The sequence below is a fragment of the Pinus tabuliformis genome, chromosome 5_2, assembly GCF_031772625.1.
Source record: "Pinus tabuliformis cultivar Carrire ecotype Pingquan chromosome 5_2, CPIR1, whole genome shotgun sequence".
Taxonomy (NCBI): domain Eukaryota; kingdom Viridiplantae; phylum Streptophyta; class Pinopsida; order Pinales; family Pinaceae; genus Pinus; species Pinus tabuliformis.
Window position 1 is genome coordinate 198221439 of NC_142306.1, and position 24386 is coordinate 198245824.

General features: G+C 39.7%; 1 protein-coding gene across 1 annotated transcript in view; it reads left to right on the top strand.

The window, feature by feature from the left end:
- Positions 1–24386, top strand: part of LOC149158245 (histone acetyltransferase of the MYST family 1-like) — a 312036-nt gene that overhangs the window by 119462 nt on the left and 168188 nt on the right. The window contains exon 4 of the mRNA XM_089436162.1: positions 7732–7947. Coding sequence (XP_089292288.1) covers positions 7732–7947 — 216 coding nt within the window. The remainder of the gene's footprint in view (positions 1–7731; positions 7948–24386) is intronic.

Here is a 24386-nt window from a genome sequence, read left to right on the forward strand (position 1 = left end):
TTAGAGTCATAGAATTAATGTCATGTATGAAGAGCTCTTCTTGAGCATGTATACGAGTCAACAAAGGTGTCTAAAATCCCTCCAACGATAAGCATTATTTCCAGTCCTCATGTCGGCCTTGAAATGAATAAGGATTTCATGTCAGCTCACTATATAGAGACACATCCCTTCATACACTCAAGTCGGCTTATTTATGATGGGCAACCACTATATATAGGCACCAAGGTACTTCGCATTTCCTTAGTTAAGGAATTCAGATCATCCTCTGAATTCAGATGGGTAATAACAAGAAGACAGTTCAGATCCCTAGAACAGAAACTAATTCGGATGGAAGGAGCAACGAGAAAAGATGATAATGGAACAATGAAAAGGTCTAAGGGCTAGCTACAAGTACAGTGATTCAGATATCTCTCTCTGATGTTCAAATGAGGCTACAGTCATCTCTGAATTCGGATGGACAAAGGCAGAATGAGGTTTGGATACATTTGTGTTATTCGGATGGGCAGTGGCAAGATCTCTGTGGAAACTACAAAACGAAGCTGTCTCATAGTCAAGGGAATTTGGATCCCTCTGAGATTCGGATTATAGAGAAGGGAGAGCAGTTCAGATGGGTTAGCAAGGAGTGATGAAGGGACAACGAAATTTTGGAGCTATTGTTCAATGTTGTATCAATTTGTTTCAGTGTTGCTGCAAAGGTCACATTTTGGTGACACTGCATTGATATGTCTTGGTGCCATCTTTAGTGCATCTACAACTCATTGAGGAGATGATCTCAGTGCTAAGTAGGTCGCATAGGATTCAAGAAGAAGAAAAGAGCAGATAACTAGTGTCTTGGTCTTGGAGTGGCTTATAGGTCAAGGGTCTTGGTCTTGGTATTCGTCAATTGGAATCTCTATAAAAAGGTGTGGTTTTTCCTCTCAAAGAGTGAGAGGTTTTTGCCTTAGCGAGAGCCACCTTTTTGTGTTCTTGTCTCTTTTGTTTTGGTAGCTATTTGATGAAGTAAAAGAACATACACTAATAATAAGAGAAGATTGTGATAATAAGGAAAAAGTAAAAAGTACGCAGAAATAGTTATCACCGTCCGAAGAATGTTATTAACCTAATTTCCCTAGATTCTTCAACGGATTGGACCAAACATGTTGGTAGATATGGAACAGGAAATGCAGGTAATCAAGAAGAATCTAAAGGCAGCACAAGATAGACAGAAGAATTATGCAGATCAGAACATGTTGTTTAAGGAGTTTCAGGTTGGGGAACAAGTGTACTTGCGCATTAAGCCCAAAAAGAGCTCCTTGAGGATTGGATCATGTGCCAAGTTGGCACCTTGGTTTTGTGGACCTTTCAGGATCCTTGAGAGGATTGGATCAGTAGCCTATCGACTGGCACTGCCTTTGACAGTGAAAGTCCATGATGTTTTCCATGTGTTATTGCTTAAGAAGTATGTGAAAGATGCTGATCATGTGATTGACTGGTTTGTATTGCAGGTGGAGCCAAAAGGATAATTTCAGCCGCAACCTATTTTGCAGAGAAAGATGCTCATGCTTTGGAATTGAGCAATTGAGTAGGTTAAAGTGCAGTGGAAGCACTTTTGGCCCGATGAAGCTACATGGGAGATGGCAGATCAAATGTGGGCTATGTATCCTTCTCTATTCGCTAGTTGAGCGAATGTTTTTGGTATATGCTTTGGTATGATGTTTTGTTATATGTATATATGTATATGGATGTAAATACCGCCGTGAGCTATGTTATAAAGCTCCAATAAGCGTTATGGGTGTCATGTCATTATGGTTGTCATGTTGGTTTGTTTTTCAGTAGGATAATCATTGTATATATTGCAGTGAGCTACGTTATAAAGCTTGATGGGCAGTATGTTTTGCTTTTCAGCAGTCTTGTTGGTTGTAGGTGTCATTGAACACCGAGGATGGTGTTCCCCCAAGGGAGAGGTTCTGTAACAACCATAGTGAAAATTTCATGTAATAAAGTTAATAAAGGCAAAATAATCACCATGGTCATGGGAAATGTATTCCAACCTGAATGTTGGGCAAAACATAGTGATGGGGATCACTTGTGATTAATTAATGGCTATGGAAATTGGCAAAGGCAATGAAAAAGGATTTGGAAAGGCATGAGGCATTAATTGACATTTTATTTATGAAAATAATGGAAATTAGGAGTGAAGGAAGGTGAAAGGTGACAGGTTGCATGTGAGGAGGAAAATGAAGGAAAATAATGGAAAATTGAAGAAATAGAGGCCTCATTAATAAAAATGCTTTTGAGGATCAGTTGATAGACTTTTGTCAGTTCAGTTTTGGATCTCTCTCTCATACTCTTGGACACTTAGAGTTTGCTTGGAGTACTCTTGGAGGAGTGTGGCATACTTGGAGTTTTGGAGCAAGAAGGCAAGAAAGAGTAGGAAAGCGCACGAGGACATCGGGATCAACAACTACAATGGGTTTTTCTTGCAGGTACCAAGTTGCATGTATGATTTCCTTGCTAGTTTTGGCATGCATGTGGTTTCTTGGTTATGGTTTGCCATTGGCATGGAGGAATGCTTAGATTGACAGTGGATTTGCTTAGCCTTGCCATTTCCTGGATAGCCATGGTGTTGTAGGTTTATTTCCTTTTGTTTTTTGGTTTGTTCCCATGTTCCTTTCGCTGTGGGTTGTGTTACTAGTTCCTGGAATCCTTGGTTGGACAAACGCTCTGGAGCCTTGTAAGAGCTTGGGTTGAGTTACTAGTCCTAAAAGATTTGGTTGGACAAAGGCTCTAGAAGCCCTTGGTGGGTTGAGTTACTAGTCCTGGAAGCCCTAGTTGGACAAATGCTCTGGAAGCCCAACAACAGTTGTGGGTTGAGTTACTAGTCCTGGAAGCCCTGGTTGGAACAAACGCTTTGGAGCCCTGGACAACTTGGGTAGAGACCAATATGGTGATGGTTAGTGATGTCCAACCGTGAGGTGGAATCACTGGTTGAGGGTTGAGGTGGTTTGGCCTTTGGAAGCCCTGGTTTGGTTTTGTTGGATGTTCCATGAGATCCCACATTCATGCTTGGAATATGGCATGGGGATGACTAGATGAAAGAGAGATTTGGTTCAGCCTAGTCTATGGTCGGGTGGTTCGTGGAAGTCCCAGACCTGGTTGCATTTTGCATATGTTAATAAGAGCTTCTTTCCTCTTGTATTTAATGGGTAAATATACTTGTTTATATGTGGTTTTTATGGCTGTTATATCCTTCCTATTGTTGTTGGTTAAATGCTGGTTATGAGTATGTTTTATGATAGTGATGATGTATGGCTTTTATCATGTTTTGATTTGTAAATGAATGAACAATGAATATATGACCTAATAGACGATAATGCAGCTAATGTGATAAGGCATCAATGTTTCTTAGCGATTGTTAGATAAGTACGAAACCCCTATGCTCAGATCTGTTGTTATGACCGGTAGAATGTATATCTGTGACATGTTTGACGAAATGCCTGTCATGGTTGGTAGGGGTCTATTCAAGTCCTAGTTCAAGTATTTGCATTTGTATCATTGTTTTGATGTTATTTTTCATTTCTGGAAGTTCCATGAAGTTTCGGGTAGTGGCCTGAGACCTGGCCCTAAAAAAGTGGCACAAATCCGGGGTCGCTAACTCTGAACTAGCTGGAAAAGACCCCAGTCGCTTGCATGCCCTTGCTGTGAGAGCGATTGGATGGCCCCAGTCGCATGCATGCCCATGTCATGGGAGCGACTGAGGCTCTAGGGCAGTGAAGTGTCAAGTTTTTTCAGGGGTTGATCACCTGGAAGGGTTGGTTGGCTCCTGTAGGTTCTGTGACATGTGCAAAAGGTCAGATTGGTTGTGTTGTGTTGGTTCCACTTCCTTAACCGTACATGGGGAGTTGAATCAGATTGTAGTAGCCTCTCGTCACATGTTTACCCCAGCGGACCGGTTAACTTGGGTAAATGTGGGAGGAGGGTGTTACAAAATAAAGAATTCTTCTGTTCCTAGTCCCTCTTTTCTCAGTTTTAGCGTAAAAGGAAGAATGAAGAAAAAAAGAAGAATTTTTTTCTTCTCTACTTATTTTTCCCCAATGAATTTTGGAAGGCAAAGTGCATAAAAAAAAATTCAATGGGCATTGCAGATGAAAGAAAATATTCAATGGGACTACCTCTAAAATGAATCAATGGTTTGTTTATTTAACATTATGGTACTCTATTTCTAATATTCTAGTATTCTAAAATAATGTTTCATACCTTTTTGTTTGTACATATTTTTGGAAGTTGCTTCAAGAAACATTCCCCGAGGTCGGGGGCTGGCTGCTGCACTGCATAACATGGACTTCCTTCGGTCTAGGTGTCGGGCTTAAAAGGTATCTATTTTGCCAAATTTGTCCGCAACTGGCACCCAAACTCGTCCCTTTTTAACGTTACATTTAAGTGGGGCAGGTTAGAGTGAAAACAAAACACTGGTGGGTAGATTAACAATTAGTGTAAGTTGTGAACCAAAGTTGCATTGTCAAATTTGTCCGCAACTTGCATCTAAACTCGTCCCTTTCTTGTTGATTTTCTAGTGCAATTAGGGTTAGCACAACATTTTTGAAATTTTGATAATTACTTTTGATGTAGATATTCTTTTATCTTATTCCAATTATATCATTCAATAATTATACTTCAGAAATTCAACCACAAGAAAAGGTGGAGCAATAGAGATCGCAATGCACAAAAAACAGACAAGATTTAGCCCGAGAAAACCCACTACGGGGAAAATCCCAACAACATTTCAATAGAGAAATTCTTCCTCTTCAATAATAGACACACCTAGACCTATGGTCAAACCTGGTGAAGAATATAGGGCACTTAGAATTAGAGTGATTCTTCTTAGCATGATAACAATTTGTGAAGTGCTTTTACAATTTATCTTAGCTTGATCTTCTCCTTATTATTAGTGTGTGTGTTTGCTTCATCAAATTGCTACCAAAACAAAGAGATAAGAACACAAGAAGTGGCATTCTGCCAGGGCCAAAACCTCTCCCTCTTGGAGAGGAAAACCCACACATAATTCTTCTTATAGAGATTCTCATTGACGAACACCAAGACCATGACCCTTGACTGACTGAGCCACTCCAAGACCAAGACATCAATCCTCTTCTTCATACTATTGAAATCATCATCATCACTGTGCCTTTTCCGAGATCATCACTGTGTCTGCACCATCGAGATCTTCACTATTTTCACCATAGCTGCCCCTTTATTGAGATTATATCTTTGAGACAGAGTCACCATTGAGATCATCACTGTGCTTAAGGTTGTGACCGTAGAGAGTAGCACCGAGATCCTTGTCTTTAGACTTATGTCGAGAAGGTAATCATTATAATAGTTCTTATCTGAGATCACAGAGATATTGTCTGAAGACTTCTCCTTATGCGAAGAGACATAGTTCTGTACCCATCCAAGTTCCAACACTTTGAACTTAACTGAGATCTTCAGAGTAGAATGCGAAGGTATTACTATACCTTATCACCGAAATCCTGTTCCAGATTATCCCATCCGAGAATATATTTCTTCTTTGTATGCGGAGTTGCAGACCTGGTTCTTATCCGAGTTGCTTCAGAAGAATGTAAGATCCTGTTCCTCCTATATGCGGTGACCCTAGGTGGGTATATATAGTGGTCATGCCTCCATAATGAGCCGACATAACCAAGTGATCCGTTGTGTCCTTTTAGCTAGCTGACACGACTTCATTTTAAGTTATTTTTGCTGGCCAACGTGGCTGTTTTCCATCGATTTGCTTGCTTGTCTTCAGGAGGATTATCTTGGTTTTGGAGGGCTGTTCTTAGACACTAGGTAGCTTCATATACATTACAAATATGCTCAAGAAGAGCTCACGATTTTGACTCTTTGACTAGACCTATGGAATGAGCAAAAAACTCATTCTTATAATTCATAAAAAATAATATTTCTTTTTCTTGACAAGTACAAAGGTCAAAATTACATTTGTAAATTCCGAACCTAGTTACACTTTCTTCAACAAAACCTGGTCTTCTCCTCCAAGTCAAATCACCCAAACTGATTCTGCACTTTGTTTTAACTGCTTAATCCAAAAATTTCAACCTCCCAACAACTTTCCAGTAGCCCATAATTTTGGCCCCTAGAAACTGCTCAATAACGTAGAAAATTTCGGACCCCCTGCAACGGAATTCCCAAAAACAATGCAAATCGCAAAGAGAGACTTCTATCCACACGTGCGAGTTGATGAGAGAGGAAAGAGAGAAACTCGACCTTCTTTCTTTGTCCTTCTTGACCTCCTTCGCTTGCCCAGAAGCTATCTTGAGTGAGGAAAGCTAATCTGCCAAATGAGGAGCTCGAGATGCCTTTATATAGTAGTCTGTCTAGGATGAATAGACGTGTCTTTTGGTCAGGGCCGACTTGACTTGTAGGGAAGCCGACTTGTCACTTTTTGGAGCCAAAAATTACATTTCAAAAGTTGAAATTTACATCTTTTAAAAGTCGCAATGGGACTTTCACTCGATAAATTTTCTTTGACTTAACCATTTATAAATATGCTTTACAATGAAAAATATATTTACATCAAATGACCAAAAGTACATTATGAAGACCGGCCATGGTTACAAATTCAACATTTTTAACATCACATTTGAGTGGGGCAGGTCAGAATGAAAATGGAACACTAGTGGGCAAATTAACAATTAGTGTAAGTTGTGAACCAAAAGCCCATTGACATTATATTGATGTTATTGTTTTAGAATCTAGATCTTTAAATTAATTTCTATATGTCCTTAGATCTTTAAAAAATACTTCTTTTTTATTTAAAAATATTTTTGCATCTTTTCTGCTATCCATGTCTTCCTGTTCCGTGGTAATCGATGCTGTGGGTGGTGGGGGATCTCCCAGCCATCCCTGGATCTTGGTGTAACATAGGCTCATTATAATTGTTGTTTTCTTTTTGGACATTGAGTGAGGCATGCAACAGCTGCACCCAGCCCCAGTGATTGACCCTGAGTTCTTTTTCATGAAGCTCAAAGTACTCAACACTTAGGCTAACCCACCAGGATTATAATGGTTGTTTTCTATCTGCATATAGTACTTATTTTTAGTGCATTCTAGCTCTATAATCAATAGATTACACTCTTTCTGCTGAAGGAGAATAGGATTACCCTTTTCAATATAACTATGTGGTCAAATACAATTGTTGGGAAACTGTTTTTTTATGATAGCTTGTCATTTTTGTTTTATTATTATTATTGCACCTACTTCCTTTCCCCCCTGCTCTTCTTCTTTGGTATTTAATCTCGTTGTCCTAGACTAGGGACAGTTGAATTCATTATCACTGACAGGTTACCCAACTTTTTACTGCCCTTGCTTCCGAATTTTTTTCTTGATCATCTATTTTATTCTCAATCTTTTGATCTTTTATTACATCTTTGTTGTATATATGTTTGATATTGGTGCCACAATCACTTGTTTACCCATTAGTCAATATCTCTGCTTGATCTGCTTTGATGCATAAACAAAACACTGGAATTCTTTTTCTTTAATCTATTAGTTATTATTTTCAAATTCTTGCTATGGGAAATAAATAGAAATGGACCGAAAAGAAGTGAGGAACAACTTCATTATATATCCAATTGTTAGCAATGATTATGTCTTCTATGGAAATATGTAGTTTTGGGTGATTTATTTGTAACAGAACCGTAATATGGAACAGGTTTGTTCTATCTCAATTCTCAGGGTCAGGGTCATGAGGATTTTGATCCTGCCAGCCTTCGAGAGCATGAAGAGTTTACGAAAGTTAAGAACATAGCAAAGGTAGAGCTTGGGAGGTATGAGATTGAGACGTGGTACTTTTCACCTTTCCCTCCTGAATACAGCCATTGTGAGAAGTTATTCTTTTGCGAATTTTGTCTCAATTTCATGAAGAGGAAAGAACAGCTTCAAAGACATATGGTAAGCATTTAGATTATTTATTTATTATTTTTTAATGTTGGATGATTCTGATTCAACTGTGGGATTATTATTTCAATTAAATAATACTTGGTTATGGCTTTTTAATTCTGAGTTTATCCTGTCTATGTGTAATTGCATTTAGAACTCAAATTCCTTATTTCTTTTATGCTTGTTTTTATCTGTGCACAACAATTCATACAATTATTATGTTGCTGGAATTGTGGCTTGAGTTGATATATATAATTGCTGGTTGTATTGCATTTAGAACTCAAATTCCTCATTTCTGTTATGCTTGTTTTCATCTATGCACAACAATTCGTAAAATTATTATGTTGTTGGAATTGTGGCTTGATATGGATTCTTAGTTCTCATTATTAGTAATTTTTTCCTATAAATCAGATTTGCACTTTATCATATTACGAACCATGTGAAAGGTTGTTTACAAGGTTAGACCACCTAGATAATGTTTCTGATACAATTTGGACTGTAACTTTAGTAACATATCTCCTAGTGATATCAGCTTTGATGTTATGTATGAACTTGGCCTTGTGAACCAGATTTGTGTCTTAGATGAACCTAGAGAAGTTGAGGCTAATGTCAACCACTTATCTGTAGTGAGGGAATGATGGCATTTGTAATTGGAAGGACAACAAATGTTTGAATGATTGGAGAAGGAAAGGATAAAGTTATCTTGATATGGGGAAAATGAAGATGTGGAAAGTTCACACACTAACTAATTTTTTTACTTAGGATCATACAAAAATATGTATCATGTTACCTTGCAATCTTTTTTCTTTGTTTATTATTTACCCTTCTATCTCGCATGCAGTGAGTTAGAGCATTGATATCTTGCATGATTATAGGATAGATCTGGGTGCATAGATTAAATGGACCTAGTAAGATTGAAGATAAAATTTGTGTTGACGTTATAGAGCAGACAATCTGTTAAAAGATCGAATACATCTTCAGCACAATACACGAATTGTACATTTATCCAATCGAGCTAAAGATTGAGCAATACTTGCATTTTTTTTTCTCCTTTTCTCAATCATTAAGCCATGTTACGATGAGATGATAGAGTGCTAATGTCGATTTCTGTTTTCTTGGTCTCTTTTGAGTCTTCTAGGAAAAGAGTTAAGAGCATTGAGAATCGAGATCTTGTATGATTATAGGATAGAGCTGGATGCATAGATCAGGTGGGCTCAGCAAGATTGATGCTAAAAATTATGTTGAAGCTATAAAGCAGACAAACTAATATAAAGATTGAATAAAGGTTGCATGGAGCTGGAGTGTCATATATATATATATATATATATTGCATTTATATTTAAAGAAAACAACTAGGATGCCAAATTAGTTGCAGAATATATGAAAACATGCATATTTGTACATCAATGAAAATAGAAATGGCATCCATAGAACATTAATGATTAATCATTCAGGCATCGACCATCTAAAGTCTAGATTCCATCAATTACAAAATGTAATGTCCTCTCCAAATTGATGGGCTAATGGAGGACAAAATAGCTTATCTGACCCTGTAGGCTATAGTCTTGATAAAGGGAAAAAACCTAAATTTTCCAATGTTGGGGCAACATTGTGCAAAAGTTTGTGCTGACTGGGGCAAAAGAACCCAAAATTGGGGGTTGCACCCACAACCCCTCACATTTTGGAGCCCATCTGTAAATAGAGAAGAGTTGAGATCAAATTATCACCATCAAAGTGGATCAATTTCATATGTCTTCTTGAGCTGAAGCTCTGAGGGTTTTACGACCGCTTTCTCCTATACTAATTTTGGTGGTGAATGGTTCCACCCTAGTTAGTAAACACACTTTTATCTTTTGTTTGTTCTGATCTGGAAAAGCAGGGAAATTAACTATCTGTAAGGCATCGAAGTTTGGTGGAAAAATGAAGGATTGGAGGTCAAAATCGTGGATTGTTCAGGGCTAATTTTTGGCATTCTCCTCTTTGTATTAAACAAATCATTTGTGACAGAAAATGAAAGAATATCTTGGCACTTACTGTGAATAGGCTCTGAGACACTTTGGCCTACTGAGGCTCATCTCGACCCCCTATGAAGCAAACTTGTCATCTTTCCTGAGGCTCAGCTCGACCCCCTCTATGGCACTGTGGCCTCCCTGAGGCAGGACTTGGCCCCTTTCCTGAGGCAGCTTGGACCTACCTTGAGGCAGCTCAAACACCTTTTAGATAGATCTCAATGAAGTCTTTTGGAAGGGTTTTTTGGTATCACTGAAGCAGTATCTTCTACGAAATTGTTACAGGGGTCTATTCTAAGCGGTAGACAACAGATTAAGTAAGAAGTTCAGGCTCTGTGAACTATTAGTAGGACTTAATTAAATCATTGAATCCAATTCGTTGTATGGGTTTGATACATTACTAGTTTCTTGGAAAAAACCAGTCCTGTTCATTGTGGAATTGTGTAATAGCATACTATTATAAATTGATTCTAATTGTCTACTATTGATATTGAATATGTGTATTTTATGAAGAGATATCTGCTATTGTATGAATATATGAAACCCTACTGATTTCCTGTTGAAAACCCTAGCTGACAAAAGAAGCCCTAGGAAGAAAAATTACCCTAGGACATTACAGTGGTACCAGAGCTGTGCATCTTGCCAGCTATGAGTATATGAGTTTTGCATACTTACAGAAGATACAAGCAATGTTAAGGAGAAAAAGGAACACCCATCATTCAACCATGGGAGATAGAATAGGGCAAGGAGAATAGGATTCTGCTATCTTACTAAATGTAATAATTCATGGACAACAAGAAAGGAGTAACCTATTATTGTAGGGGCAACAACAAGGACAACAATTGATTCAAGGGCAACAAGAAATAGCCTGGGTGTTAGTTCAAGGACATCAACAATTAGCCGAGCTATTGATCCAATTTGTAGGGAACCCAAATGTTGTTGGCAACAATGCTAACAAAACTGTCAGTTTTTGTAGCATTGGACAGATGTTCTAGTCTTGACTTTTTGGTCAGAGACGTTAAGGAATGCAAGATCTCCAAAACCCAGAAAATGTTTTAGGAGAAATCACTTAAAGACAACTCAATTAAGTTAATTAATCAATAATTAAATATTTCCCTAGTCTAACATAGGAAAAGTGATTAATTAACAACAATTAATTGGGAAAGGTGAGAATGCTCTAGAAACTCACACAGATTGAGTTTGAGATGATCTTAGCTGTTGATGGGGATCTAACCATGGTCGTTGCTTCACCAAAGAGTGATTATAAGAGCAACTCCAAGGGGATGGAGAACACACACAAATAGAGCGAGTTCCTTGGTAGATCGAGCTACCCAGTTGCAGAGATCAAGCAAGGGAGAGAAGTTCGAGCCAGAAGGGATGCAATAGTAGCAACATAGATTCCAGAGGAGATTTCTAGTTTCGAAAGAGGCAGTTGAGAGGAGGTTGAGTTATTTCCACAGGAGGCTGTACAGGGGCTTGCTTAGAGCCTCAAGGAGGTAGTTCGATTCAGTTGGAGGAGAGATCAATTCTGTCGCTGAGTGTAGGGGGAATTCTTCCATAGGGCCAACAAATCTTTCTCAGTGGCAGAGATAATCAACAATGACATATTGCAGCTATTGTAGGCAACGCGAGTTTCAGCCTACTCAGAGGCAGTTTGGAGCCGATTGTGTGGCCAGATTAGGCCATGATTGCTTGTGGAGAGAGAAAATTTTCTCAGATATTTTGGCCAGATTATTTTGCTGAGGATTTCTAGGTTGGCATCCAGAATGTACTCAAAAAATTCACTGCTGCATAAAAATAATAAAACCCTCATGTGCTGCACTGGTTTGTCCCCATTGGGTTTTTCCTTGGACAATTGTCCAAAACTGAGTGTCATTTTTATTGAGTGTGTGTGCTCTATTTTCTTAGTTCTAGTTTGATTTTCCGCAGTATTTATATGGTGAAGAAATTGTAGTGTGATTTATTCGTTATTTTGCCATAACAAAGTAAACTGCATAGTTAATCAGTTAGAAGAATAAATTCTAGTTGCTGCATTTCAAGGAATTTTCACATGGTATCAGAACATTTTTGATCAGATCAGGATCTCAATAGTGAGAGGGAGAGAATTTCGTAGTTCAGAGGGAGATTTGAGCGAATTTCTCCCAGGTCTGCACAAAGGGCCATCCAAGCAGTGCGAATTGCTGGGCAAAAGGGATTGATTTCCAGTTACAGTTGCAGGAAAAGTTTGAATAGCCCAGTAACAGTTTTAGTAGGCAGTGGTGTTGCCAGGAAGCAGTTCTGGTGAGCAGATCAGTAATTTTGTTGAGCAGATATGGGTGCAGTTGGTTTGCAACAGATTTTGCAGTAGCAGATCAGTGTTGGGTGGAAGAGAAAAACACACACTGAGGAATTTCTCAAAGCGTTTTCAGATCCAACTGTTAGGAGGAAATATGTGATTTTCAGTTGCAGTAGGCGATAGAAGTTTTTTCTAGTTAGCAAGTGCGAGCTTCAAGAGCAACAGATCGTGTGCCAGATTCTAGAGAAGGACTTCTGGAAGGTTGAGCGAGTTGCTAGTTGGAATAATAGGCAGTGTGAGTGCCAAAGGACTTTCAGAGGCAAACAATAGTAGATTTGCGCATTCCAGAAGGGAGTGTGAGTAGCAGAAAGAGGCCGAGCAGGAAAGGGAGGAGATTCCTGTTTATTTCTCCAGTATTTGAGTTTCACAAATTTTGTAGCTTCCCAGAGATGTGTGAAAATTTCATCTATTATAGCAATTGGAAATTATTTTTCTAATTGTTAATTTATTTACCAATTTATCTGCTGTCTGCTACGAAAAATATCAAATAATTCACATTGTGATTTTTGGAGATAAAACTGTGGAAGAAAATAACATTGGAAACTGAGAAAATCTAGCGCGCACACATAAAATTTACACAGTTATTTTTGGACAAATGTCATCGGAAAAACCCAACTTGTGAAAACCGGTGCAATAGCGAAGGGTTTTATTATTATGCAGCAGTGAGAAATTCTGAGTACAATAATCTGGATGCTGAAATCTGGTTATCTTGCAGAGAAAATATTGGCAAAAGTATCTAGAGGGAAATTACCCTCGCTCCAGGCAATTCCGGCATTGGATTGCCTCTGAAAAGCAAGCTGTCCAACTGAGTCTGCGCAAGCCCTGCGTCAACCTGATACTGCCTGCTACACGTGCTACCCGAATCGACTGCTAATCAAGCCGTCCTTGCTGCTGTTGGTTGTGAAAACGTCTCTTTGACACTTTGGAACCTTTGCCCGACCTCTGGAATTGAAAATGTCTGCTCTCTTCAACAAATCGAATTGCTCTCTGAGGCTTCTGCGCTAGGACTGTGCAACCTCCTGAAGAAACTTCGACCTCTCTACAAATGCACTCGTTGGATCTAGAAAACTTCCTTCAACCTCACTGTCCCTGTCCCTCACTGTCTCTGCTTGGATCTCTGACTTTCCGGCAACTACTGGTGCTCTTTGGAAATCAATTTGCCAAGGAAATCGAACTTCTCAAGTGTCTTCTCCAAGTGCCAAGAACGTATTAGAGCCGATCCATGTGAATTTCTAGAGAATTCTCACCTTGACTTAATTAATTTTGATTAATTAACCATTTTTCTTAAGTTTAGACTTAGGAAACATTAAAAAATAGGTTAATAATCTAATTAATCCGTCTCTAGGTGGAATTTCTAGAAATGATTTCTAGGTTATGGAGATCTCATGTATTCTAGCCCCTCCACCAAGTTTCGTGACTAGAACACATCCGATGCTGCAAAAACTAACAAGATGGATGTACGAGATTGCTAGGGACGCCGTGTGAGTTAGCTAGAATGCAGATCTAGGCAGCAAATCGACTTCTAGTTGCCAGAGACGGGTGTTGAAGGAATTGTGAGTTGCAAAGTGAAGAAAAGTCCAAGTAAGGGACAAGGCTCGAAAGAGGGAGTGGGGCACCAGATCCACTACGAGCTGCTTAATACTCCAGTGTGCCAGATGGGAAGGGTCCAGTGCAAAATCAACAAGGAAATCGACTAGATCACCTCCAATTGTTGCAGCAGGATCATCACCTTTGCTACGAGGGGCCCGTAGTATCACAATATCAGGTTCAGTGTCAACAAGCGCAGTCAGTCACTTAGATGACAACTGCAGATCTAGTTGTAGTCAGTGCACTTGAGACAGTTGCAAAGATAGATGTAGTGACGTAGGCAATGCGAATTTCCCAATTGCAGGTAGTAAGAGCAGTTCCATCCAGAAAGGTTTCTAGTGTTTCCAAAGGAGGAAAGGAGGCCGAATTAATTTCAATAGATAAAGCTGAGGGAGGCAATGGGAATTGGTCAATTGAGACAGTTCTAGCTAGAGAGAATCGGCTAGTCCATGTTGCAGAGGCTACAGATCGCATAGAACTAGAGGCAAAACGAGTAGTTACAGTATGCAACAGGAGGTAGAGTGAGAATCGGCTAGTTCGTGTTGCAAAGGCTACAAATTGTATAGAACCAGAGGCAGAACGAGTAGTTACAGTATGCAGCAGGAGGTAGAGTGTCTATCGGAAAGGGTTTCCGATGACAAGATTGAATTTCTCGCAGCAGAATCTTGCAGTCCAGTTAGGCATGCAAACATGAGTGCGAGTTGCAGTAGAGAGGCTTTGCTGGAAGGTGGAGGGATTTCCCAGTTTTTTTTCAGAGGGAGATCGAGACTCAAAGGGAGTCTAGCTTCAGAGGGAGCAGCTCTATGGAAGCTTAGTACTTCAGGATATGAGGTGATCAGTACATAGTTGTAGAGATGGCAACAACGAAGATGCAGTACAATGCAGTGGCAACACAAAAGCAACAATGCAGAGGCTTCAACAATGTATGATCAGAGTTGCGCAGTAATAGCGCTGGGTGATAACAACTATACCTCCAGATGGAGGAGGAGCGTAGTGCTTCAGAGTTATAGATTTGGGTAGGATCCATGGAGGATAACATAGATGTTTCCTTACGGATCATTACCTTTGCTACACGGGCCCACAATTTTCAATAGCAGATGGATCAAGGTCAGATGGTGCAACCAGTTCTTGAGGGACAATTGCAGTACTAGTTGCAGTCAGTTATTGAGGGGCGCAAAACCAGTCAGGGCGTAAATAGAGACTTAGTAGGTAGTGCAGAGGCTAGTTGCAGTCAGAGACTCAGGAGACAGTTGTAGAGCGGTATAGGGACTCGGTGGATCAATTGATTCAGAGATTGTTTCTCAGTTGCAGCAGTAGCAACAACATGAGATCAGTTGTAGCGCAGAGCAGTGTTGGCAACAGTACAAGAGTACAGTGCAGGTTTAGTAGCAACACAAATGTAGTATGGTTTAGCTACAGAATGGCAGACAAATTAGAGTATGCGTAGTAGTTGGTGGGCAGTGGTAGATTGTGACAGTTGTCAAACATCAGTAGCATGAGGGAAGATGTTATGGGAGAGAGAACCGATGTTATCGGAACCAGGCCAGAATCGGTGGAACCGACCGGTCCGATTATTTTTGGCCCAAAATAAGTCTGAATTGGAATAGGCCGGTTTGGTACTGAACTGGCCGGTTTCGTAATGGAACCGACAGGTTTGGTACCTAACCGACCGATTACTTAATGGAACTGGCAGGTTTGGTACCTAACTGGCCTATTCCACCAAACCAGTCGGTTTGGGACCGATTTTGTGCAGTTTGTACTTTCCCAAGTCAACGTAAAAATTTTCCGTATTTTTTTATTATTTTTTGATTTTTTTCATTTGGTTGACCCACTTCGAATTCTCCCCTAGGCCAATCTAATATTAAAGCCTATGGCCCTCAGCCTAATATTCAAGCCTATGGTCCTATTATTGCTATGCATTTCATGGTAATGTTAAATTCTTAAAGTAAAAGTGACATTCTTCTTAATATTTAATTTCCATCATTTTACTTAAATTTTTAACATTACCATGAAATGACTTAGGATGTTTGAGAGTGGTTCTAACCTCATTGGATTTCATATGGAGAAAGTAGAATTTTAGATTTGGGTAGGATCCATGGAGGATAACATAGATGTTTCCTTACGGATCATTACCTTTGCTACAGGGGCCCACAATTTTCAATAGCAGATGGATCAAGGTCAGATGGTGCAACCAGTTTCTTGAGGGACAATTGCAGTACTAGTTGCAATCAGTTATTGAGGGGCGCAAAACCAGTCAGGGTGTAGATAGAGACTTAGTAGGTAGTGCAGAGGCTAGTTGCAGTCAGAGACTCGGGAGACAGTTGTAGAGCGGTATAGGGACTCAGTGGATCAATTGATTCAGAGATTATTTCTCAGTTGCAGCAGTAGCAACAACATGAGATCAGTTGCAACGCAGAGCAGTGTTGGCAACAGTACAAAAGTACAGTGCAGGTTCAGTAGCAACGCAAATGTAGTATGGTTTAGCTACAGAGTGGCAAACAAATTAGAGTATGCGTAGTAGTTGGTGGGCAGTGGTAGATTGTGACAGTTGTCAAACATCAGCAGCATGAGGGAAGATGTTATGGGAGAGAGAACCGATGTTATCGGACCTAGACCAGAATCGGTGTAACCGACCGGTCCGATTATTTTTGGCCCAAAATCAGTCTGAATTGGAATAGGCCGGTTTGGTACTGAACTGGCTGGTTTCGTAATGGAACCAACAGGTTTGGTACCTAACCGACCGATTACTTAATAGAACTGGCAACTTTGGTACTTAACTGGCCTATTCCACCAAACCGGTCGGTTTGGGACCGATTTTGTGCAGTTTGTACTTTCCCAAGTCAACGTAAAAAATTTCCCTATTTTTTTATTATTTTTTGATTTTTTTCATTTGGTTGACCCACTTCGAATTCTCCCCTAGGCCAACCTAATATTAAAGCCTATGGCCGTCAGCCTAATATTCAAGCGTATGGTCCTATTATTGCTATGCATTTCATGGTAATGTTAAATTCTTAAAGTAAAAGTGACATTCTTCTTAATATTTAATTTCCATCTTTTTACTTAAATTTTTAACATTACCATGAAATGACTTAGGATGTTTGAGAGTGGTTCTAACCTCATTGGATTTCATATGGAGAAAGTAGAATTTTAGATTTCACTCAAAATCCAGTAGACTTAACAATTTTTTCAGGATTGCAGGGATTGCAACATTTCCATTGGATTTTGTCATGTACGAGGGTAAGGAACTAGTATTTAATAAAGATCACCAATCCCTCTATGTACTTTGATGTTAGTGGCATTGGTTGTTGAACTCCTCTATCATGACTACTAAAAATGTACCCATCACTCAATCAAAATCTGGACTTGACATGCTACGTTTTTTCTATCTTATTTTAATGCTTAGAGGGTTATATTGATGTCAAAGATCCCAATATATTCAATGATTTTGATGATATGTAGGTGTTTGTTGTAGCATGATATTTTTTAGATGCTAGAGGCCATCTAGAGCCTATTTGTTGATGTATTTGTTTAGGGATGGATTGCACTCAATGCTATTTTGGTTATGTGCGCCCTTCCATGCGAACTTTTGCTTATTTGTGTATAAGTGGTTTGGATTCATATGGATGCACATGTATATATATGTTTTTCTTTGAAATTTGAATATTTCATGTGTTTTTGGTCAACCAGTTTTTTGGTCCGGTTTTTTAATGAGCTCTGGTCTTGTTTTGACTGGTTCCCAATCCACAAGGTTTTTCGGTTCAATCACTGGTTTGGTTATGACAACATTGGAGAGAACACCTTCCTCGCTAAGAGGGAGTGTTAGTTTTTGTAGCATTAGACAGGGGTTATAGTCTCGACTTTGGTCAGAGAGGCTAAGGAATACAAGATCTCGCAAACCCAGAAAAGGTTTCGGGAGAAAACACCCAGAGACAACTCAATTAAGTAATTAATCAATAATTAAACATTTCCTAAGTCTAACTTAGGAAAAGTGATTAATTAACAACAATTAATTGAGAAAGGTGAGAATGCTCTAGAAACTCACACCGATTGAGTTTGAGATGATCTTAGTCGTTGATGGGGATCTAATCATGGTCGTTGTTTCACCAACAAGAGGTTATAAGAGCAACTTGAAGGGGATGGAGAACACACACCAATAGAGCAAGTTCCTTGGCAGATCAAGCCACCCAGTTGCAGAGATCAAGCAAGGGAGAGAAGTTTGAGCCAGAAGGTTGGCAACAACAACCGCAGAGTAGCAACAGAGATTCCAGAGGAGATTTCTAGTTCTGGAAGAGATAGTTGAGAGGAGGTCGAGTTATTTCCATAAGAGCCTGTGTAAGGGCTCGCACAGGGCCTCAAGGAGGCTATTGGATTTAGAGAGACTGATTCAGTAGTTGAGTGTCGGAGAAATTCTTCTAGAAGGCCAACGAATCTTTCTCAGTGGAATAGATAGTCAACAATGGCAGATTGCAACTATTCAAGGCAACACGAATTTCAGCCTGTGCAGTGCCTCCGTAGAGGTTGACGCAAAGGCAGTTTAGAGTTGATTGTGTTGCCAGATCAGGCCAGGATTGCTTGTGGAGAGAGAAAATTCTCTCACATATTTTGGCCAGATTATTTTGCTGAGGATTGCCAGGTTGGCATCTAGATTTTATTAAAAAAATTCACTACTGCATAATAATAATAAAACCCTCCTCTGCTGCAATGGTTTTCCCACATTGGGTTTTTCCAAGGATAATTGTCCAAAAGTAACGGTGTCGTTTTTATTGAGTGTGTGCGCTCTATTTTCTCAATTCCAGTTTTATTTTCCACAATATTTTTATGGTGAAGAAATTACAATGTGATTTATTCATTATTTTGCCGTAACAAAATAAACTGCATAATTAATCAGTTAGAAGAATAAATTCCAGTTGCTGCATTTCAAGGAATTTTCACAAAAACCACTTCTAAAGGAAGTGGTAACCATAATCCTAGTTCCACTGTACGCACTAATACCAGGACAACCAACAAAAAAAATTATAGATCGTTACTTCCCCAATTTTTAAATAATCAAGCAACGGAAAATCAAGGAGCAACAAAGCAAACTAGAGTGTTTGATGAGTACCTCTAGGAATATGCAACACTAAGGGATGATACATGGGCTGCCTTGAATTTTCAAGAATTTTGCAACATCAAATACAAGAACATATCTAGGGGGCTACAAAATTATGACCTAATGCCCAATGTAAGTAAACTATCTGTCCCTTCTTTTTATGGATCCTCTAAATGTTCAACAAGAGCTTGGGTGCAAAAATTGGACACCTATTTTCAGCTCAATCTTGTGATTGAAACAAATGCTATCCAATTCACCATTCTACACCTAGAAGGAGAAGCACATGGATGGTGGCATCATGGATAACTGCATTAGGGCATGCTTTTCATGGAGGCCTTATTTGAACCCGTACAAGGCTGGGTTAAGGCATTCAATCCTGCAACCATTCAAGAAGCCATCAAGAAGACTTGGGATATGGGAAATGCAACAACCAAAACTAGGGCCTCATCTAAGCCTTTCATCCCTCAAAAAGATGGAGAAGAAACCCTTTCAATGCGATTGGCCCAAAAGGGATAGATTGATGATGAAATCCAAAGTGAACTAAGGCAAAAGAAACCTTGTTTCACTTGCAAAGAACCATGGAGCCAGGACATCAATGTCTAGGCAAAGGGAAATGAACTATATTGAAGTAGTCTCCGACCACGAGAATGAAGAAGAAGAGCCCACCCCAAATGATGAGCCTACCAACATGTTACCCACCATTTTGTGGGTGATATCCCTAGGATATTTTTTTTTTTTCTCCAAGATGGTCCTCAATCGACAACCAACAACCCCTTGCAGCCACCATCTAGCTCATTGTGCCATCTTCTCTGCCACCTGAGCCAACCATGTGGTCCCTCACCAATCTGCCATGATCGTATGTTTGAAGGTGGGCCTCCCGAATCTAAAGGTATGCCTTGTCATTTGGAAATTGAGTATTGGAGTTTGCTTATCATGGACACTTATGGGCATGGATTAATGGGGGGATTTGGCGGAAAGAATGGGCTATGTCTGTGCTTTTGTCCCCTAGAGCCCTTTTAGGAATTAACCTTGGATTCTAGTCCGTGGGATCTCTTTTATTGACCATTTGGTTCCAAGGATGGTATTTCATGGAAAACCTTGATTTTGGTTGCGTGTTCCCGCTCCCTTATCCACTTATATTACCCTCTTTCCATCCATTACTACCCCATTCATCGTTTTTCCCGCCTGGGTCCACATCACTCCATTTGGTCCACATAGGGTTAACTTGCCCCTTCCCCTTGCCCACACTTTGGGTCATGGTCTGGAATGAAGCCCGGAGGTTGATGCAGCTGAAAAGGAAGTTAAAAGCATATATGGCCACATTTAACAGGAAAATTACAACAAAATGCAAAAGATGGTTGGGACAAAAACATTTAGCACGTGGGAAAAAGCCAATACATGAGCTCTACCCCATCATCATGGCCATCACCCTGGTTCCTATAGGTTCTATGAGCCTTCTTCATCATATAGGAACCCATGATTGTCCCAACTCTTGGTGGGCAATGAACTGCCCCACCTTGAAAGGGGGATTCCACTACTATATCTTACACATCATGCCTTAACCCCTTGAGCCCCGAGCAGTCAATCAAAGAAAATCATAAACAAGGCAAAAGGCATAAAAGAAGAGTGAAAAAATCAAGGCCGAGGCACCTCATGTACCATGATTGCTCCCTAAGTTTATTTTAATATTTTATTTTCCCTAAGTTTAGACTTAGGGACTCCATTAAAATTATTAATTATTTTAATATCTCCCAAACTTTTTAGACCCTGCCCAAACCATTTCTGGGTATTGGAGATCTCATGTGCTTTAGCCTCTCGACCAATTTTCGTGGCTAGAGCACATCCGATGCTACCCCAAATCAATAGGGATAGCAGCTTCCACAGAGAGAGAGATTCTCAGCTGGAGAATCATCAACAGAGAGAGGCAATAAGTGATCTAGTAGCCTTGACGCAGAGGCTGACGCAGGGCCAGAAGGGCCATGCAAAAGCAGCGTAGAGGGAGAGAGAGAAAGTCGAAAGTCAGAGCAGAGGGTCAGTTTCAACAGCCAGAAGCTGAGGTGTGAGACCGAGAGGCTAAGAGCAGTGACTCTGGGCTACTGATCGATTCCCTAGTTGGGTGACAATGTGCCTGAGAGGGTGGACACTGGGACAGAGTAGAGGCAGCGCAGGGCCTGCCAAGGGCACCTCATCCAGTAGCTAGAACAGCCGGGACTTTTTCTCAGTGATTGTGTGAGGTAAACTCACAAAGCTTCTGCCAGTATTTCTCTCTCTTTAACTGAATAACCCTGTGAGGTATTCAGAGATGTATTCAGAATTTGCTACCGCTTAATAATAATAAACCCTCAGAGCTGTTGCACTGGTTTTCCTGCATTGGGTTTTTTCGGGGACTATTATCCAAAAATAACGATGTCGTATGTGTTTCTATTTTCGTTGCTCAGTTTCTATCTTTCAGAAGCATATTTAATTTGGTGTAGGCTACTTCAGAATTTACTTCAATGTTTCAAGAAGAAATCTGACATAAGCTTGTAATGTAATTTACAATCTAAGTGAAGTAGATCTAGTTGGTTGCAATAGGGTTCCTGAGATTGTTAGATCTATGAATTTTCACACTCTGAAGCAAACTTTTCATCATTCTTGAGGCTCAACTCATCCCGTTCTGTGGCACTGTGACCTCCTTGAGGCAGGACTTGGTCCCTTTCTTGAGGCAGCTCAGACCTATCCTGAGGCAACTGGGGCACCTTTCAGATAGATCTTCGTGAAGTCTTTTGGAAGGGCTTTTTGGTATCCTTGAAGTAGTGTCTTCTACGAAATTGTTACAGGAGTCTATTCTAAGCTGTAAACAACAAATTAAGTAAGAAGTTTAGGCTCTATGAACTATTAGTAGGACTTAATTAAATCACGAATTTGATTCATTGTATTGGTTGGATACATTACTAGTTTCTTGGAAAAACCAATCCTATTCATTGTGGAATTGTGTAACAACATACAATTGTAAATTGATTCTAATTGTCTACTATTGATATTGCATACTCTTTGTATTTTATGAAGAGATATTTGCTATTTTGTGAATATATGAAACCCTACTAATTTCCTGTTAAAAAACCTAACTAACAAAAGTAGCCCTAGGAAGAAAAATTACCCTAGGACATCACACAAACATACATTTTTTAAGCCATATGATGCAAAGTAGACCATTAACGCATGGAATGAAATAGGTTATCTAGCATTTGTTAACAATAACATATAGACCAAAATATGAAAATCGAAAGTCCAGAACAACAAAATTGAGCTAGTTGCTAAATACCTCTCTACAAAAGAAGTGCTCACTAATTGTGAAAGCACCCATGTTGCCAAATGTTGTCGTTGTGGGGTAGCACTGCTATGCATGTTCCACCACTTCTTGACAAACAATGTTCCACCGTCGCTCTTTGAGGTTGGTTGATCTAACCGATGATTTCCCCATCCTCAAATCCTCGAAGGCAACCTATGCTATACTCAAGGTACTTGTATCCAATGATTAGTAAACTTCAGGAAATGGATTGCAAAGAGAAAAGACAACTTGTGCTATTCACAAGTACACAATATTATCTATTCAAATTTGCAAAACTATTAAAGGATAGACAAATACTTGTCTATCCCTCCCTTAGGCAATGCTGCCCCTATTTGGGCCTCAATCTACTAAAAGGAAAGCGATGAAACAATTCAAATTAGCATGGATATACCTTACACCAAGAGAAGAGTCACGAAAACGAAGCCAACATAGAACCTCCGATGAGTTTGTGTTATTATCATGAACAAAAATAAGTTGACAGAGTGTACCCAAGCCTAGAGCTTCCAACCACCAAAGACAATGAGCCCAAGAGGCCAATTCATACAAAAATTGGAAGAAATCCCAAGGAGAACAGATGCAACAAGTGGCATGATGGAGATAATCCCAATGGAAGGTCGAATCTCCAAGTATAGCAGAGAATGATGGTAAAGTGCTATAGGTGGCAGTCAAAAGGATCTGCACTAGAGAGGATAGATTGAGTGCTGGTAGCGTATTATCTTCAAGAAAACCAACGTATCCCTTGATGTGCCATGTGGAAATATAATGGAGATAAGTGGGAGCAATATCCCACTAAACTTGCATCCCCAAATTAGATGTGTAATAGTCCCAAAAGACTTTCTATTCACTACCTGGATGTGAACTGTTTGAGGACTTGTGTGGGGTTGTCTAGTTTGCTAGCACATGGTTGTGTGAACTGGCAGATAACAGGTGCATCTTTGAAGGGGGAGTGAGATGGGAGTTAACTCCCACTTACTCCTGTTAGTTTTTGGTAGCAGCGAACAGGTGCTCTAGTCTCTATGGTGTCTATGGGGCTAAGGAACACAGTTTCTGCAATACCTAGAAAAGGTTTCATGAGTAAACACCTCAATTGGATTAATTGATCAATTATTAAAATTTCCCTAAGTTTAACCTAGGAAAACTGGTTAATTAAATCAAATTAATTGAGGAAAATCAATTTTTCTCTAGAAACTTTTGGAAAAGACATTTGATGGAGTATAGATCATGGCCGCTGATTGCTTAACGAGAGATTGTAAGAGCAAGTTGACGGGGTTGGAGAGACACACTTGAGTAGTTCGACTTACCCAATTGTAGAGTTAGCAAGGGTGCAGTTGAAGTAGAGGGAGACACCAACAACAATGGATTCGGCACAAATTTGGGAAGAGAATTCCAAAGAGGATTTCCACAAATTTTCTAGTGTCCTAGTGACAGGAGAAGAGGCTGATTTTATCTGTCGGAGGAGGCCGAATTAGTAGTGCGAGTTAGCTAGTTTGCCAGTGCGAGTTAGCTAGTTTGCCAGTGCGAGTTGTGGAAGAGAGCTCATTTTAGTGTGCCAGTACCAGATCTATCACTCGAAGCAGAGCAAGTGGGTCTAGCAAATTGCTGGAGGCACTTCGACTTGCAGGAAGTGATTTCCAGAGACTGTATGAATTTTCCCGGAGGAGCTGTGCACATTTCTGGTAGGAAGTGCGAATAGCCAGAAGGAGTGCAAGTTGTTGGGAAGAGGCCAGGTTGATTTGCAGAGGTGACTGTGTCTCCAGATTATTTTTTCCATAGGAGATTATTATTTTCCGGAGATTTGCATCATCAGGCAAGCAGATCATTCAATCATTGTACTCTTAAAGTGCTGAAGAATTAATAATATAAACCCTCATCTGCTGCACTGGTTTTCCCTGTTGGAAATACTGAGAGGGGGGTGAATCAATATTTCCTCTTTTTTAATTGGTTAGTTATTAACAATTAAACATTCAGAGCATCAACAATAATTCAAAAAACATGAACCATCACATCAAGGAGAGTACACAAGATTTGGCTCAACAGAAAGCTCAATTATGTATGGTGTACATACGACATTTACTTGGTAAACCTGGAAAGAAGTACAAG